The sequence below is a fragment of the Oncorhynchus tshawytscha genome, linkage group LG11 (genome assembly GCF_018296145.1).
Source record: "Oncorhynchus tshawytscha isolate Ot180627B linkage group LG11, Otsh_v2.0, whole genome shotgun sequence".
NCBI lineage: Eukaryota > Metazoa > Chordata > Actinopteri > Salmoniformes > Salmonidae > Oncorhynchus > Oncorhynchus tshawytscha.
Window position 1 is genome coordinate 969,434 of NC_056439.1, and position 19,984 is coordinate 989,417.

Consider the following 19,984-nt stretch of genomic DNA (forward strand, 5'->3'; position numbering starts at 1 on the left):
ACTCACACCTGGTTAAAATAACTGCACACACTTGTTTGCCTGGATTTTTGATGAACATAATCTGAAAATTGGGCTATGTGATATGATAAACAATTATTTGTATTCCTAAAAATGCACCTTTTAATATGCGATATAAAGGGGTGTGTTTTGATTTGGTTCACTAATGGCCGGTAATGGATACAGCCCATTCTCCACCCTGCCCTAAGCCTACCAGGGTCGTATTCATCGGGGTATACCGTATTAAAACGTTTTACAACAGAAAATAGGAACTAGTGCTTCCTATTGGACATGGTTTCAGTCCATTTTTGTTCCGTTTGATGCCTAATGAACACGACCCTGTTCTGCCCACTGAGGTAACAAGATGGCAGCTGAGCTCTGCTCCCTGGTAGTTGATCACTGGCCGTTTTACTGCCCTGGCATGTTCCTGGCTCCTCTCTCTGCTCCGGGGGCAAAGCGGACACGGCCCACAGTAAAAGGCCTGTGAGGTGGGCAGGAAGCTGTGGCCGTGGCTGGCGAAGCTGGCTTCATCACATCACGTTGACATGTCAGGGAGCCGTGCCAGGGCATTGGGCACCGCCGTGACTCATTGTTCCCGCCACTTCCCGCTCTCCCCGGACAAGTTGCGTGGGAGCAGGTAGAGCGGGCGACGGGGCGAGTTAGCGCCTGGTGGCAGATGGGCAGGGTAACCGGTGCCAGCCACACTGGACCACTGGTCTGGCAACTGGACACAGACTGACTGGACAGCCGGACGTGGCGTTTTTCTGGCATGAGGATATGGGCCAGGTGTCTCGCCCCAGCAGCACGCTGTGTGTGTGTGTGTGTGTCAGAGAGAAGGAGAGGAATGTGCTAGTATGCATCATTTAACATGACCACCTAAATGAATCCATGCTAGCAGTGTGTGTTTATGAGAGAGGGAGAGAGATTGCCCCATTTTATACTGCAAACCAAAGCCAACTTTACTGTACAGGCAGGACATTAATCTTAGGGAAACACAATAAATCAAGATTGGTTTAGAAAAGAGCTGTCAGTCTAATTGTTGTGATAACCATTCCTGTGGTACTCTCAGGGCGTCTGTTGGAAGTCAGTGCCATGGAATGCTCATCAACATCCAAACATGCTATGGCCCTAAGAACTGACTGAGAGAGCACTCTTGTGTGGTGGAGGAAGGTCTCCCTATAGGATGACCTTTTCAGATCGTATATTCCCTACTTGTATAATTCTGCCTTGAATTCATGGTGGACTGCAGTGAGAAACGAATGAGATTAGAGTTTTGAAGTCCAGCCATTCCTGCTATTGACCTTAGTTGTGTAACTTGCTCGATTATGTTTCCAATAGAAGTCATTATCGTTGTTTCTCTCAATTAGCCTAAATCACACCCAACGGCAGAATGCAGTCTTCTTACTGAAATGAAAGAGCATGGCTGGCATTTGCAGATGACAGAAATCCCTCTTAAAAATCTGTATTTATCTGTTATACGACAGGGGAGATATTGGGAATGGAAAGAGCTCAGTTTGAAAAAATGAATTTGCCCTTCAGCTTGTGTGCCTCTCCACCAATGAGGGTTAAATTACTATCTGGGCACCTTGGCAACCATCGCTGTGCTGCTCCTGAGTCGCTACCTACATCTGGACTGGCTGAACTCAAGACTGTAGAGTAAGCTTTTGTTTGTTAGTTGTACTGTGCCAGTGCTCTGCCGATCTGTCTGTTTTGGTAAAGAAACTGATGTGTTATCTGACATTGGTACATTGTATTTTCAGAACAAATGCTGTTATAATCATGTTCTGTTACTGTAGTCATGGTGATGTGTGTGTGAGTGTAATTGAGAATCTTATTAACCAAGATATGTAAACCTTTGAGGCAAAGACAGTACAGTATGAAGATGGGCAGAAACTGCTTCTCCAATAGAAATCCCAGATATGAAGTGGTTTTTTCCTGAAAATGAACACGTCAGTGTGTCACTTTCACAAGGTTGGAGTAATAACATGCTTGACTACAGCAGAGGTAATAACTGACCAATGCAGGGTTGACACTTCAGGCTTTCCCAAACTTGGTCCTGGGGTCCCCCCTGGGTGCATGTTTTGGTTTTTGCCCTGGCACTACACAGATGATTCAAATGATCAAAGCTTGATGATGAGTTGGGTATTTGAATCAGCTGTGTAGTTCTAGGGCAAAAACCAAAACGTGCCCCCACGGGGGGCACCAGGACCGAGTTTGGGAAACCCTGGACTAGGGGAGGGTTGAGGAGGAGGGATGACACCTGACTAGGGGAGGGTTGAGGAGAGATGACACCTGACTAGGGGAGGGTTGAGGAGGAGAGATGACACCTGACTAGGGGAGGGTTGAGGAAGAGGGATGACACCTGACTAGGGGAGGGTTGAGGAGGAGGGATGACACCTGATTAGGGGAGGGTTGAGGAGGAGGGATGACACCTGACTAGGGGAGGGTTGAGGAGGAGGGATGACACCTGACTAGGGGAGGGTTGAGGAGGAGGGATGACACCTGACTAGGGGAGGGTTGAGGAGGAGGGATGACACCTGACTAGGGGAGGGTTGAGGAGGAGGGATGACACCTGACTAGGGGAGGGTTGAGGAGGAGAGATGACACCTGACTAGGGGAGGGTTGAGGAGGAGGGATGACACCTGACTAGGGGAGGGTTGAGGAGGAGAGATGACACCTGACTAGGGGAGGGTTGAGGAAGAGGGATGACACCTGACTAGGGGAGGGTTAACGCTTGACTTGTGCAGGATTGATACTTGACTAGAGTAGGTCTGAGGAGGAATGAGGAAGTTTCTAATATGTATTCCGTACAGTAAGCTTGTATTCAGGTTGACGTTTCCAACTGGGCACAGACGTCAATTCAACATCTATTTCACGTGTGTTCAACATCGTTTCATTGAAATGATGTGGAAACAACGTTGATTCACCCAGTGTTATTGTCCTGAGTCTTGCCTGGAGGCAGAACTTAGATGTCCAAAATTGGGTTTATTGTAAAAAAAATACATGAAAAGTATTTTTTTGTCTTAATTTAAGATTAGGGTTAGCGGTGTGGTTAAGGTTAGGTTTATATTGTGGCTGTGTCAGCTAGTGACCACTTTGAATAACTGCCTCCAGAACAATGCTAACTTGCCTTGTAAGCTACTGTATAATGATCCGGATGGTGGACATGAAATTCGAATTGATATCTCCACACTCCACAACAGTCTTATATGATATACAAGTCGTTTATTCCAAGATGGGAAGGCAAGATGTCCGACTTGCCCCAAAATGTGTTTTATCGTGTAGTAGTAGCCACGTACCAGGACTAGACCAGACATCTGGATGGATGCGATCCAAGTGAATTTGTTTGACCCGCTCTCCTCTTAAATGAGAATTGATGGTAGGATTCCCAATGTCTTGATTGGAAGACAAACGAGTAGGGGGCGGTCCCGTAATTGATTGAAGACCGCAATTGGATTAGGCTAATTGAAATGCATTGTAGAAATCGTTAGATGCTCAAGTACATGGAATCATTTAAAACACTACTAAACAGGCAGTGATCAGGTCTCAACACAAATAGGAAGGATTCTATTAAAGATGGTGGTTTCTGTTTCTAAACATGTCTGTTCAATGCAGTAGTGGTACGTGGGTAAAAATCACTGGGGAAGCCAATCCAGAAGAAAAAGCCACATTACAACCTGTGTGTTGTGATAATTGTGTTGTTTGCTTCAACTTCAACATCATCTAATCACCTCTGCTTAGTCTAATACAATGACAATTAAAAGAAACAAAAAACTATTTAGTCCAATCAACGTAAGCTAAATACAATGCGGCTGTTCGTGGTTCTGATTTGTGTCTGTGTGTGCGTGTTGGTGCAAGTAGAAAAACATCCTGTCAATGACATACAGTGCCTTGCGAAAGTATTCGGCCCCCTTGAACTTTGCGACCTTTTGCCACATTTCAGGCTTCAAACATAAAGATATAAAACTGTATTTTTTTGTGAAGAATCAACAACAAGTGGGACACAATCATGAAGTGGAACGACATTTATTGGATATTTCAAACTTTTTTAACAAATCAAAAACAGAGAAATTGGGCGTGCAAAATTATTCAGCCCCCTTAAGTTAATACTTTGTAGCGCCACCTTTTGCTGCGATTACAGCTGTAAGTCGCTTGGGGTATGTCTCTATCAGTTTTGCACATCGAGAGACTGAAATTTTTTCCCATTCCTCCTTGCAAAACAGCTCGAGCTCAGTGAGGTTGGATGGAGAGCATTTGTGAACAGCAGTTTTCAGTTCTTTCCACAGATTCTCGATTGGATTCAGGTCTGGACTCTGACTTGGCCATTCTAACACCTGGATATGTTTATTTTTGAACCATTCCATTGTAGATTTTGCTTTATGTTTTGGATCATTGTCTTGTTGGAAGACAAATCTCTGTCCCAGTCTCAGGTCTTTTGCAGACTCCATGAGGTTTTCTTCCAGAATGGTCCTGTATTTGGCTCCATCCCATCTTCTCATCAATTTTAACCATCTTCCCTGTCCCTGCTGAAGAAAAGCAGGCCAAAACCATGATGCTGCCACCACCATGTTTGACAGTGGGGATGGTGTGTTCAGCTGTGTTGCTTTTACGCCAAACATAACGTTTTGCATTGTTGCCAAAAAGTTCAATTTTGGTTTCATCTGACCAGAGCACCTTCTTCCACATGTTTGGTGTGTCTCCCAGGTGGCTTGTGGCAAACTTTAAACAACACTTTTTATGGATATCTTTAAGAAATGGCTTTCTTCTTGCCACTCTTCCATAAAGGCCAGATTTGGGCAATATACGACTGATTGTTGTCCTATGGACAGAGTCTCCCACCTCAGCTGTAGATCTCTGCAGTTCATCCAGAGTGATCATGGGCCTCTTGGCTGCAACTCTGATCAGTCTTCTCCTTGTATGAGCTGAAAGTTTAGAGGGACGGCCAGGTCTTGGTAGATTTGCAGTGGTCTGATACTCCTTCCATTTCAATATTATCGCTTGCACAGTGCTCCTTGGGATGTTTAAAGCTTGGGAAATCTTTTTGTATCCAAATCCGGCTTTAAACTTCTTCACAACAGTATCTCGGACCTGCCTGGTGTGTTCCTGGTTCTTCATGATGCTCTCTGCGCTTTTAACAGACCTCTGAGACTATCACAGTGCAGGTGCATTTATACGGAGACTTGATTACACACAGGTGGATTGTATTTATCATCATTAGTCATTTAGGTCAACATTGGATCATTCAGAGATCCTCACTGAACTTCTGGAGAGAGTTTGCTGCACTGAAAGTAAAGGGGCTGAATAATTTTGCACGCCCAATTTTTCAGTTTTTGATTTGTTAAAAAAGTTTGAAATATCCAATAAATGTCGTTCCACTTCATGATTGTGTCCCACTTGTTGTTGATTCTTCACAAAAAAATACAGTTTTATATCTTTATGTTTGAAGCCTGAAATGTGGCAAAAGGTCGCAAAGTTCAAGGGGGCCGAATACTTTCGCAAGGCACTGTATGCTCTCAATGCGATTTGACAGGAGAGACGACAAATCCAAACGGGCTTCCCATGACACTTTGTTTTTGTTGGTGTGCCAAGACCATTCACAGTTGAGCTCACTCAGCTTAGCTCAATGCTGATTGGCTATTATTTTATGTTTTTTTTTATCAAGGGAGGCCAAATGCTCGCTGGCTTCCCATGCATTCAATGCTACGGGCGGCACGATGGCATACTCTTTTGGACCAGACAGCATCAGATAGATGGGTGCTGTTTCGCTTGCTCGAATGCTTTCTCCAGTTAGATACATTCAACCTCTTGCGAATTGAAGGACAATTATGAAACATTATTTTGTGTTTTTTACTTAGAAATGTTTTGGGAAAGACTGCTTTCCCTTGGCATCCATGAATACACCCCACTGGTTCAATGTCACATTGGATATTGTGGTGGATTTGAAAACGAGAACGATACCCTTATGTTTCTCTGTGTGGTTTCCTCAGTAAACAACCACTGTACCTGGTTTTACTGTATTTCCAAACCAAGAATAAAGTACAACTGTCTCCAGATCAGTTTTTCCCCTGGCCAGCCGGAGCAGATCGTTGGGGGTGAGACTGGGGTCAGTGTTACACTTCATTACTTCACCAGGGGAACGAGGAGCAGGATTAGCTTGTCTCTGACCTTGGATCTGCTCTTAAAAAGCCAGACACACAAAAACCTGCCAGCCTCAGATCTCTACGGACCTGAATCATTGAAATCAGTGCTGGTCTTGTAATAGACAGAAATGGTGAGGAATATAAATATAAAGCAGTAATACATGTAGAGATAGAATAGAGTAGAATGGCATAATTAGAAGAGATACATTTTAGATTGCATTTGATGACAACTGATTGATGCTGGCAAGATGCTGTAAATGAGCACATTTTAAAAGACTGTTCACATACTATGATGTTCTAAATGTCAACAAAAACAAAACCGAAGATGATGCCAGTATCACTGAGCGTGATGTCCAATAGGAAAATGAAAAGACCTATTCATGCAATTGTGTTCTTCGAAGAGCTCATATGCATAGAAACCAAGTAACCTATGGCTGGTCAGTGTCCCGTAGTGCCATGGTAACAGTCTAGCCCTGACAACAGTCGTGAGATTTACTGGGTCTCCATTTCAGATGACTCTTCCTAGCTAAGGGTATGACCCCCCTGGTTCACCAAGTTACAGTATATCCCTCCCCTTATATACAGTACAGTAAACATGCCTTCCTTGTCCAATCAAAATCACCCAGCATATGTTTGGGGTTGTGTAGTGAGGCAGTGTGTGTGTGGCTATACGATCCATCCCTCTATAATGTTCCCGGGCGGCCCCAAGTCTGGATACGCCAGAGCCCGGTGGCTTCTTGGTAATCCCTCTTCCTCTGTGGCGATGGTACCTCCTGTGGAGCTTCCTGAATCAGATTGTCGCGGACCCCCCCGCCTCTGCCGAGTGATGTCTCACCCCTGCGATTAGGAGCTCACACCGCATGGTTGGCTAGTGATGGTGACGTCTGGTCCTGGTTGGTGGGATTGGCTGCAGAAGGACAAGCAAGTAAATGCATGTCCTCTCTGTTGCCTATTCTGGACGGGCAAATGAGTGATACACCACAGGAGACTGCAGGGCTCCCACATGGAACCCTATTCTCTATAAAGTGCACTACTTTAGACCAGGATCCATAGAGCTCTGGTCGAAAGTAGTGCACTTGGGACCGAGCCCAGACTACAGATCATCCCCCTATCCATTTTTTATTTGGCTAGATCCCAGCTCTTGATTGGATAAGAGGTGTTTTTCTCACCTGAGGTGGAAGCTGTCCAGACGTAATAGAAGGATGCGATTATCAACGAATGGATAAGGTTGTAGCACTTCGGATTTCATTGAACTCGATCTGAAATTACATGAACTTTATAAAATAAGTTTGGTCTGGAAACTAGTCATTTCTGAAAAGTTGCATTAGTGCTGGTATACCCCATGCTAAATCAATTCCAGAGTTAGTTTCCCCCTTAGTGTTCTCTGCACCAACGATCCTCTCTGTTGCAGGCCTTCTCTTTGTCTCTCTGGTTACGTACCAAATGGCACCCCTATCTCCTTTATAGTGCACACTACTTTTGACCAAAGCACTATGGACCCTGGTCAAAAGCAGTGCACTATATAGGGAATAGGGTGCCATTTTGGACTCTTTTTTAGTTTTTGCCCCCCTCAGTTTGTTTTCTCTATGGAGGGGAGAGAGGATCTGTCTTTACTTAGCTCTGCCTCAGCATGTGAAGGAGGAGGAGCTAGGACCTCAAACCCACCATGGACAGATGGGTGAAGAGAGGGATCCTGGGAAGTATTGATGCTTCAGGGAAGACATGAGAGTAGAGGGAGGAGAGAAAGGGGGAATAAGAGGGAGGTGGAGAGCGATGGAGCGAGAGCGAGGTGGAGGGAGAGAAAAGGAGGGTAGGGGAGGAAGTGAGAGAAGAGGGCAGGGGAGGAAGTGAGCGGTAGAAATAAAGGGGAAGAGAGAAAGGAGTGGAGAGAGAGAGAAAGGTAGAGGGGTCGAGTGAGAAAGAAAAAGAGTAGACGGAGATAATCAACAATCTAGAGAAAGAGAGGGAGAAGTGGAAAGACAGAGGGAGGCAGGCCGCTGGGTGGCAGCTCCCTCCTGCCAACACACACTTCTGTCTAAGCAGCTTTCCTCTCAGGGCGGGGTCAGCCCAGGTCACAGTGGGATTACACTTTTGGCAAACAAGAGGGAGCTCCTCTCGCTCTCCCTCTCTTTCCCGCTCTTTCTCTCTCCCTCGGCCTGCAAATCCGCGCCGTTGCGACTCCCCCGTGACTCGAACCAGCTGTAATAAAGCCAAGGCAGCCTACAAACAAAAAGCTAACACGCTATCGATCGGTGCTGGCCAACTTTCGCGAGGTGGTGTCGAAAGGTCTTCGCTGTGCAGACAGCTTGAGCCCAGGGGTGGAGGGATATTATTCTAAATATATATACACCTTTTTTGTGAGGGAGAAATTCTCAATTTTGGACAATAGCATTGTATAGTAATTAAGGTGTTATAGGCATGAGCTAAATATGAATGGAAGTCCATCTTTAGACGTCTATATACCCTCAAATCAATACAGGTCCTGCCGTGTGTGTGTGTGTGTAGGAGTGTGTCTCCACTAGTGTGTATGTACCCGCGCGAGTGTCTCCATCTCCACTTCCTAATCAACAATTCCACTCATAGGGAGGTCAGCTGAGCAGGCCTCTAGTGACCCTGGCACTGCTTTGAACTTAATTAAGCCGCTTTCAACACACTGGAGAGGAGACTCATTAATACCACGGTATGGCAAACGGCCAGACCGGATCTAGACGCCAACATCTGAACTACATAGAGAAGAGAGAGGAGTTTCAGACTTGAACACGGGTGAACTCTGTAAAGGTTAAGGTCCAGGGCAGTGAGGTGACCATTTGGTCTAGCATCGCCGAAGCTCCATACTTTACTCTGAGCAACACTGAAATCATGTGGATGAGGTACTGTATATACAGATCATTGGCTAATATGAACAGATAACATTACTGCATAATACACACTGACTTTCAACTGAAATAGTGCATATCATATAAACAGCCATATGCAACTCTCAATACTTAAGGGAGGAGGGAGATCTCTCTCTCTCTCACCCCTTCAGAGTATTGGCTGTTTATACAATCTGCACTATTTCAGTTTGAATTAGACATGTCTTTGTTTATTTTCCTTTTGTTTATTATCTACTTTATAGAAACATATGTTTCCCATTCCAATAAAGCCATTGAATTGAGGGGGGAGAGAGAAGGAGAGAGGGGGAAAGAGAGAAGGGTGGTAGACAGAGGGAGAGAGTGTGTGTGTTTGGGATACTGACTGTAGGCCTGTTAAAGGAGAACTTTAGACCAAGGTGTTCTATAGCTCGGGGCCTAACGGTGATAAATGAGTCCCTTAATTTCTGCAAACACTTTATCTCTGCTTCATCTGTTTTCATTAGGCTGGCCCCAACCTCTGGCTGGGTGAGAACGTGCTGCTGCTGTCTGCTGCCTCCATTACAGCACTGTGGACACGCCCCAAATTGCACCCTATTCCCTATGTAGCGCACTACTTTTGACCAGGGCTCCAAGACAGGTTGGTTGTTTAGCAACACAACCGAGGCGTGCGCAACTATGGGGCAAAACGGACGGTGTTGCCTTAGATGGTTGACAACATGTAAACTATACTTAGTCTCTCATGTTTTTTGAAATCATAAATAATAAATACATTTTCACAATGAGTACTTGTTTCTCAAATACATTGTTACTGTTGTTGGTTAGCGAGCTAGCTAATTGTAGCCATATTAGCATAGACGTGACATGAGTCAAAACAAGACATGGTATCAAGAACAAACTAGCTGAAATGAGCCACTTGCGATTCACTACATGGCAGCTTGTTGTTACTGTTGCTAACTATCTGGCCATCCAGAATCATAACAACGCACGGCCTTCTGCCCCATTGAAGCGCATGCACCGTTTTTGTCGTTGTCAGTTAACCCTGTCGGGCCCTGGTCAAAAGTTGTTCACTTTATAGGGAACAGGGGTCAAAAGTAGTGCACTATATAGGAAATAGGGTGCCATTTCAGATGTCACAGCCTATGAAACGTATAGAGAGCTGCGTCGCATCAGAAAGAGTCCTCCGCCGTCTCTCATAAGGCCTGAGTGTTGGCCGGTTGGAGGTATTCCATAATTAGACTTTTGGGAGGATCCATTGCTGCTCTTTTCTTTCCTGTTGTAAACGTCTCCCCCGGTGTAGCAGCTGTACCTGGAGAGAGGCCGTTTCAACTATATACAATCAGGACAACATGACATCCAAAATGACATTATAGAGTCCAAAGAAAAACCAGACCTGAGGTGGAACATCTGTTGTAAGCTTTACTTTCAAATCCTGTTACATTTAGATCTGGCAACTTTTGAACATAAAATAATGCCAAAACAAAGAAAAAACGAATACAAAAACCAAAAAAGTACAAATGATCTATTTACCAGTTATTGTCACAAACAACCCTGTACAGCCTTAACAATGAACTAATCAGAAAGCTTTATACAGCACATACCAATTTTTACTGAGTGCCAAAAAGATTAACGAAAACACACAAAAAAGAAGATAGTTGTCTTGTCGAGTCATAAAATAGAGAGAGAGAGATGTCATGCATACTCCGAAGTGCTCAGAAAGGTAGTCACTCAACATACCATTTTTAAAAAAAATCACCTTTAGGCAAAAAATTATAAGCAAACGATAAGTGCTTAAAAATACTGGGTTTGGAAAGGACAGAGAAGCGATCCCTGTCGGCCTTTTCTTCTCCTTAGACACACCAACCTGTCCAAGGGGCCGTTCTATAAGAAGAAACAACTGCAGCCATTCTTGATTACATAATGATTATGCGGTAGCTATATATATATATATATAAAAAAAGGCATACAGTCAGTCGTAAAAAGACGGGCACATTCTTTTTTGTTCCTCTTATTTTTTGTTTTTAGATTTGGACCCTGAAAATCAGTTTGACTCATTCTCAGTGGTCTCAGGCGGTTCCCTTCCACCAAGTGGCACTAGAGTATTACATATTAGAGGATAGATAAGGAGCTGGAGCTGACCTAGGAGTGTGTGTGTGTGTGGCAGGGGTGGGGGCTCCTTGTACTCCTATAATGTAGCAGCGACCAGCGGACAGCATGCTGAACATTGCTATGTTGTCAAAGGGGACTAAAAGAAAACCAACCACGGGAGAGATTTAACTGTTACACCCCTCCGTTACCAGGAAGTGACGGATTTAATCCTAGCATCACAACCTCGTTTATAAGTTTCATTTGGTCTTAACAATGCATTGTTCTCTCAATTTTTGTTGTTGTCATTACAAAGAAATAAAATATATATATATATATATATATTTTTTTTTAAATCACAAGAAAATGAAAAGTACGATAAACAAGCAAAACAATTAAGGTAAAAAAAAAATCCCTTTACAAATAAGAAACCATTTTGGCTTAAAGACCACTTGGGAATGCGAGCAAGGTCAATTAAATGGGTAATGCTTTTGCATAAAAGAAACCAAAATGCCTTTATTATGCTGCCTGGTCTCATGTACACTCATGTACACTCACTCATGTACACTCTCCATGTTGAGCATCTCCGTCTGTACAGATAAATACATGTTTCATGTTCAAAAAGTGCAGCACTGTGCAAAATTGGCTTTGACAATTTAGCCTGGGCCCTTTGGGTCTCCCAGCGTAGTATAGTTCAACCTCGACTGCCTAATTCATGCAATTTGTGTTCATCTGCGCTCTGCAATTTTACAGAGGTAAAAACCCTCCGCACTAAACCACAAAATGTCTACACAACAAAAATCAGGAAATCACGGTTGTGATTCAGATCGTTCACAGCAAACATCTTAAAAAGGTAATAAGTCTGTTTCCGGTGACATCCTATTGGACCGACCGCTCAAACGTTTCCACTATAACAATATGAACTAGCTAAGTGCTTTTGGTTTTGAAATGGGACTAAGCTAAGTGCAATTACAACTGAGAGATGGAGCGAAGAGGGAATAGAAAGCAGTACCATGTCTTCTCACTGAGATAGAAGCGACACCACCAAAACCAAACCAATGGCTGCTTCCTCGTCAACAACATTGGACCTATCGGAGCCTTCATCAAAATGGCTTCATAATAGCGTTGCACGTTAGTAGAAAACGCTCATCGTCCTACGTTTAAAAGGCTCAGTAAAAAAGAGAAAGAGAGAGGGGGGAAAAAACGAATGAACAACCTAAAAAGACACAGAAGGCCACCGACCTACAAAAACCAACCCCTTGCTTTCTGTCATATAGGCAACGGTACCCAACAGTCCCTGCCTGCAACTACACCGCACATCTGCATCACGTTCGCATCACGTACATCAACAAAGAAAAATACATTCATTCAAGTCATTTTGGAACAGTTTCTTTCTGTTTTTTCTTTTACACAAAGTTACAAAAGAGCTCGAAAAAGCACCATTGAATCGGCCTGTGGTGACCGGAGCCGCTGGGGGTTTTAACACCCCGTTAGCTGGTCACCTCCACAAAACAGTTCTCTCTTACAGCTTATCTAACGTAATGGTGCGCCAGTCCATACATAGTTCTACACGCGATGCTGGACCGAACAACACCTGGGTTGTATTCATTAGGGCACAACGTAGCATAACGACAAGTTCTGGTGATTCAGTCTTTTTTCTTCCGTTTGGTGCCTAATGAATAGGACCCTGGTCTCAGGGGTTACAGGTGTCCTCATGGATCCTTTGATGTGGGCTGGTGGGATAAAACCAATCTGGTCCCAGATCTGTTTGTGGTGTCTTGCCAATTCCTACGGTCATTGTCACGACAGCACAAACAGACCTGGGACTAGGCTACGGTTACACAAGGGCTAAGTTGGGGAAAGCAAAGACTATAGCATGAGGCTATAACGTGTGTTACATTGATTTGAAAACTGTTTGAATTGGCAAAGGGCCTTGAGTAGAGAATGTCACTTGTTCTGTCCACCCCACCGCACAACTTCAAACAACGTACAAGATGTCACCGGTGTGTATGGGTTGCCAAGACGACCGCCACCTGAGACAAAGGTGAGTTCAAGTCGACGTTTGATGCATATGGTTTCACCATTACACAAAACCAAACAGATAAAGTCAAAGCTTAGTTGTGGGGGAGATTGAAGGCTACAAAACTATGTACAGTACACATTTGTTAAATAATTCATTAAGTGCGTGGTTTGAGGCGTTGCTTTGGAAACGAGACTTGAGAAAAAGCGTTCCGTTTCATTGGTTCTTGTTCGCGGCGCATCACAATTTAACAACCTGGGGATTGGTTCATCATACCCTATTAAATGACGTGCATCAAAGCTAGCGGAAACAAAGAGGCAGGCATGCTATTCTGATGCGTAGTAGCCAAAAGACAAAAATGCAGACTAAGACTAAAAATGTCAGAGCACTTGTTTTGTTTCTTCTTCTTTTTCGACTTTTCTAACAAAAACAAACAGAAAACATGGATCCGTTTTACAGGTAATGCAGTTGGGTCCTGGTCATTCAAAAGTCCAAAAAACAAACATTAGAAAATAAAAAGTAGAGAGAGAGTAATTATTCAATCGATATAACAGATAAGAAAAGCAGCTTTTGATATAAATGCATTTTTTAGCACATACAGCCTTTTCTCTGATAAATTCTTTTTTTTTTTTTTTTCATTGTCTACAATAACTACTTGTCTGTCTCTGTCCAGCTTATTCAGCTGGCTTGATTGGAAAGTTTTCCCCATCGCAGTGGATAACGATCATTCACACCACTGTCCAGGGAGAGAGGGATGGAGAGAACGGGGAACGAGAGGGAGGGGGAAGAGATGGGGATGAGAAGGAGGAGAGGAGAACAGTCACACAGTCTTGGCTCTCTCCGTCAGTCCCAGTCCTAGGTAAGCCAGGAAGGAGTGTTTGAGTGAGGTGGGCGAGGGAGGAGAGGGGGAGGAGGCGGTGGAGGAGAGGAAAAGGGGGGCGGAGGAGGGCGGCCTCTGGAGTCTGGAGAGGGGCGAGTGGAATGTGGAGCGGTGGCGGTGGGTGAACAGGGTTGTGAGGGGGATCAGGTGCGCCCGCTCGCAGTTTCCCAACTGCTCGTAGACATGGCGTGGGGAGGGGAAGAAGAGGGAGGGGCCTCCGCCATTGGTTGTGGTCGCTGTCAGGTAACGCTGGGCTGGGGGCGGGAGCTCCTGTTGACGGTGGTGTTGTTTCCCTGTGATGAGTGACAGGGCGACAGACTGCAGGGCCTGGGAGGCAGAGAGAATCATGAGGGGGCTGCTGCTACCGCTCCCCCCGCTACTCCCACCTCCACCTACCCCCAGGAGGAAGGGCTCCCCGCCCCGCAGAGACCCCACCAGAGAGCCCCCTAGCTGGGCCTGGAACTCCTCCTCGCCGGCCTCCTCCCCTTCCCCTCCACCCTGGTGCTTCTTGAGGTGGCGGCTGAAGATGAAGGGGTGGGTGGTGGTGAAGGGGCACTCCGTGCAGCCGAAGGTCTGGCGCGGGGCGTGCTTTAGCTTCTTGTGCAGGTTCAGGTTGTCCTTGCGCTTGCAGCTGTAGCCGCAGCGGTCGCAGTGGAAGGGCCGCTCGCCCGTGTGCACGCGCACGTGCTCGATCAGCTTGTTGGCCGTCTTGGACAGGTAGCCGCACTGCTCACACTTGTAGTGGTTGCCGAGGCGATGCTCGCGCATGTGCCTCTCCAGCGCGGGCTGGTCGCACCACACCGACTGGCAGATGCGACACTTGTACTCCATCTTGTAATGGGTCTTCAGGTGGCACTCCATGGCCACCGGTCGATTGGTGGAATAAATGCAGACGGGGCACCTGGGAAACAGGAAGGAGGAAGTGGAAGGGGGCAGGACATGGGAAATACACACACAATAGCGAGGGGAGGTTTAACGAAGAGAGGACTTAAATACACGATGACCAAAATACACACCTTAAGACTACAACACAAGGGAGGATGAAGAGGGGGAAGGTGAAGGAGGAAAGGTGTGTGTGATGTGTCCTGAATATTTGACCCTAAAGGAATGATTGGTGTGTGTGTGTGTGTGTTGTTGAAATTTTAAAGTGTGTAGGGTGGGTTGGGGTTGAAAATGTGTTTGAAGTGGGTTGGTGGTAGGTGGGTGGGGCATGTAGAACTGGGCAGAGACAGGTTGTGGAAAGAGAACAGGATTGGACGGAATTAGGAATGGAAGGATAACTGAAATAAATGGAAATGTGGCACTTACATTTAAATAGCACCATTCATCTGCTCTGGGCCCCAAAGCGCTTCACAAACCCTGCAGAACAGAATCACCTCAGAATACAACCAGCCACGTGGTGAAGACCCTACACACACCTTCTCTCTCCCATACACTCCTGGACATACACTCCTGAATGAACACTTCTGAGTACACTAAGGATGCACTGGTAAAGGGAGGCCCTTCTCTGTCCTAGACACGCCTCACGCCACACTCAGAGTGCACAGTCTTCAGTACACTCTCCTCTTCGGTACACACTACAGGCTCGTCTCTCTCTCTTAGAAAAAGTGTTTTTTCTCCATTGTCTACAACTTCTCGTCTATCTTTTGATCAGCTTATTCAGCTGGCTTGATTTGAAAGTGTTCTCCATTGCAGTGGATAACCACCACTCCGTCACCCCACCGTCCACTGCTGAGCACACACTACTTAGTACACAACCCTGCCTGGACACACTACTCTAGAGTCTAGACTAGAGATACCCTCTTGAACTGGACAGAGGGGGCAGCTGTGTTTGGGCAACCTGCTTTTAATTCTGACCTCTCAAACCTTACCGGCACAGCTATTGTGGACTGTCTGTCTGGTTTTAAAGTCAGGATAGAGGATGGGTTTCTAACAAACATTAAAACACTCTACTATAATGACTGAACTAATTGCACCCTTGAACATTTGAAATGTGAAATAAATACATGCCCATGTACCTAAAATGGACTAGTACTGTTAGCAGTGTTGATGGTGTGTGTGTGTGTGTTCCTGTACTGACCAATGAACGTGGAGAGAATTGGTGGTGGCGTATTGAGACCTTAACCGTGCCTCTACTCCTTGTAACAAGACGAGACGCTAACAGATACCTCAGTAAACTACGACCCTGACTCTCTCACTCCAAACACCAAACCAACTACTGATCTAATGCTACCGATGGCTAAACAATGGACAGTATCTGGTGAATAGTGGTGACAGCTTGACATTAAACATGGTCAAGTGACCGTGTCGGCCGATCAGTTAATGGCGAGATGAGTTCAATGGCGTCTGATTGATATCGATGGCTCTACACGTGCATTGACTGACTGCGTATCATGGCAAACAACTTTGACAAATAGATACAAAAAAAAAAAGAAACATAAAAATGACAGTGACTGTTGTGTGTTAACAATCTGTTCCTACTGCGCTTAAATATTTTCTGTTCAGATTTCGTGTTGAGTGATTGCATGTACTACTTTCATTCCATATGGTTTCAAATGCAATCTGGGAAAATAGAACATCTATCTGGTATAAAATATGCATGTGTGTGCAGGCTTTAAAAGCACAGCGCAAGGCTAATGTCATTAGCATGTTGTTGCGTGTGTGTTGGAGGAGCTTCATGGCTAGGCTAATGTCATTAGCATGTTGTTGCATGTGTGTTGGAGAAGCTTCATGGCTAGGCTAATGTCATTAGCATGTTGTTCCGTGTGTGTTGGAGGAGCTTCAAGGCTAGGCTAATTGCATTAGCATGTTGCGTGTGTGTTGGAGGAGTTTCATGGCTAGGCTAATGTCATTAGCATGTTGTTGCGTGTGTGTTGTAGGAGCTTCATGGCTAGGATAATTGCATTAGCATGTTGTTGTGTGTGTGTTGGAGGAGCTTCATGGCTAGGCTAATGTCATTAGCATGTTGTTGCGTGTGTGTTGGAGAAGCTTCATGGCTAGGCTAATGTCATTAGCATGTTGTTGCATGTGTGTTGGAGAAGCTTCATGTACTGGCAGCGTTGATTTAATATGAACAGACGGGCTAAATGGCTATGTATGGTTTACTGTGTGTGTGTGTGTGTGTGTGTGTGTGTGTGTGTGTGTGTGTGTGTGTGTGTGTACATCACACAGTACAACAGAGGCTCCTATAGGGGTATAGGAGTGTTGGGTCAGCGGGGGACAGTGTTTGGTATCAAGGGCTGTGAGTGTAACACGGTTTATATATACTCTGAATGTCTTAATAGCTTCAGTGAGCTAGATGTCCTATGCACGTAAATGTGTATGTTGGACAGTGTCTGTGTGTTGACGTCATCTAGTTTGAAAGTGTGGCTGAATGCATGCACACATTTACAGTTCAGACTGCGTGTGTATTATGTTTATGCATGTGGTCTTACACGCATGTTTTCGACTGTTTTGCATGCTATAGTCAGTCGGTCAGTGGGTTACCGTCTGCCTGTGCGTCTGTACATGTGTGAGGGAGGAGTCGGGGTAGGGTAGGGTGGGAGGGTGGTGGAGTAGGAACCTCTGTCTGTACTTGCTTTCCTTACTTGAGCCCTCCGGTGGGGACGGTGTGGCACTTCTTGTGCTCCAGCAGCTGCTCGGGGGTCTTCAGGAACTTGTGGCACACGTCGCACTCGAACATGCGCGTGATCAGGTGGATCTGGAGGTGGCGCTCGTACATGGTCCGCGTCTTGCACACAAAGTTGCAGAAGACGCACTCGAAGCCTGGTGGGGGGAGAGGGAGTTAGCATGACTGCAGTGCTCCTCGTCCTCTTAATTAAACATCACCCCCGTGATATCCTTGTGTGTGGCTCAAATTACTGCTCGTATTTTACCTCACATATTGTGGACACATCACACACACATTTACGTCACTGCATAATTTACGTGAAAAAAGTCTGTGCTTTTGCATGCTAGCTGTTCGAGGAGATATTCAGTCATTGCGCTAACGCTAGTTAGCAATAGCGTGCAAAACTACATCTAACTTCCTGCATACTGGACACAGAGACGTAAACATGGTATCCATGAGTTCATCTGACTCTGGGGAAGTAGATTAAGGGGTGGGCTCACACTCTCTCTTTAAAAGCCCAGTGCAGTCAAAATTCTGTTTTCTGTGTTTAATATCATATTGTACAACAGCTGATGAAACTAACACTGTAAAAGTGTGAAAAAATGTGATCAGTGTTATTTCCTGATAGCTGCTGGTTGAAAATACAACATACACAGGACCATCTAACCAGCAGGTTAGCATGAGCGGGAGTTTCAGATTTTCATGGTGACATCACCAGGCGGTAAATGAGTTAATAGACCAATAACAAAGAGAGTTCCAAACCTCTCTGCCAATAACAGCTACTTTTCAGTTTTCCCCTCTCCACCCAGACCCCTCCCAGACAGTCCTAGCAAAAATCTTGCTTGAGAAGTAGTAACACTGTAAAAGTGTGAAAAAATGTTATCAGTGTTATTTCATCATAAGGTACTTCTTGTTACCCAGAAATGATTTGATATTGAGATAAAAACGGCTGCATTGGGCCTTTAAGGATACAGAATTGTAAGTAGATTAAATTAACTGTAGTTCTACATAATGTTCCAGCCTATACATCCCAGAACTCCTTGCCTTTCTCAGACTTCTCTTCAGTTCCTGATCCCGAGTGGCTGCTGGAGCTGGATTGGCTGCCTGCAGAGGAGGGAGGGGCCAGCAGGTTCTTGAGCTCCTCATTGGCATGGGTAAGTTCTCCACCCTCTGAGCTGTTCAGCGAATCGCTGAGGGCCGACAGGGAGGAGGAGGTGCTCTTCGTCTCACTGAGGGGGCTCCGCGAGTTCAGACCTATGAAGAAGAGGGGTCAAGAGTCAATCATCATCAACATCATCAGCATTGTCATTATCGTGACAATCATCATCATCGAACTCAGAAAATGTACCATTGTAATTACATTTCACTTTACTTCCTGAATGATTAAGTAATACACCCCAATTCTGTCACTACCAGCACTGCCACCGTCATCATAAGTGCTTTCTCAACATTAGACAGGGTACCTCAACCCAATAAAAGGAGGAAAAGCACTAAACTACAGTCAAAACCACACACACACACACTTGAATACAAAATGAAAATCACACACACTGCAGGCAGGCAGACTCAGCTTCAGGGCCATGTCCTCTGACTGGAGCCCTGCTGCCAGTCCAATCAACAGCCAGTATGCTTTTATTGATCTCTCTTTTTTTTCCCCCCTCTCTGTTTGACTGCACTTCTCTGGGATAGAGAGAGAGAGTATGAGAGAGAGAGAAAAGAGGGGAGGAGGAGGGTCACGGCTAAGGGAGCTAAGATGGCGGGAGCAACTCAGGGCACAGCTCAACAAAGGGCATTCAGTCAGGGAGAAGGAGAGGGAGGGAGGGAGGTGAAGGAGTATAGGGCTGCTGGCTGCCATGGATTGTGAAATGGCCGACGCCAGCTACCTCACACACATTTGTATGCGCACACACACACACACACACTCAAAGACACATATTGTGCATGGCCTACACACTTTCATCCTTGAGAATGAGAGGTATAGAAACGCAGAAAGCAGAGAGTGAAATACCATTGTATCCATCTCTCTCAACGCCGAAGACCTCTAGAGGTAGATTAAAGACAAAACGAGGCTCACCACTCCACTATCTAAGGGAGCTATAGAGTACATGATGCTCTAAACATTCAAAGAGTACTTGTCCCTTGTGGGAAACCACATCATTTATCATCCCTGTTGGCATATTCCTTGTTAGCACTTTTTACAAGGTCCAAGATGCTATTGAAGCATGTGTTTAGTCAAACACACTTCACTTTTTATGAGGGTGGAAAACGTTGTAAACCTGTGTTACACTCCCCTACGGATTGGACAGTGAAGCGAAAACTTTAAAAGGTGGCTCTATACTCCACCATTTTGGATTTTAATATGTTTAATATGATGCGACAGTACAGAATGTCACCTTTTAT

The 19,984-nt window shown here is 45.2% G+C and overlaps 1 protein-coding gene across 3 annotated transcripts in view; it reads right to left on the reverse strand.

Moving 5' to 3' along the window:
* Nucleotides 1-10,394: 10,394 nt before the first annotated feature.
* The window catches only part of LOC112261279 (zinc finger protein 827-like), a 104,350-nt gene continuing 94,760 nt past the window's right edge, over nucleotides 10,395-19,984 (reverse strand). For 2 of the 3 annotated variants that reach the window (XM_042329662.1, XM_042329661.1), the window contains exons 12-14: nucleotides 18,629-18,838; nucleotides 17,562-17,739; nucleotides 10,395-14,875 (exon numbers count right to left, since the gene is read on the reverse strand). In XM_042329662.1, the coding sequence (XP_042185596.1) occupies nucleotides 13,915-14,875; nucleotides 17,562-17,739; nucleotides 18,629-18,838 (1,349 nt within the window). In that variant the 3' untranslated portion in view covers nucleotides 10,395-13,914. Of the gene's footprint in view, nucleotides 14,876-15,282; nucleotides 15,334-17,561; nucleotides 17,740-18,628; nucleotides 18,839-19,984 lie in introns of all 3 variants that reach the window. The other variant, XM_042329663.1, reaches the window with a different exon arrangement.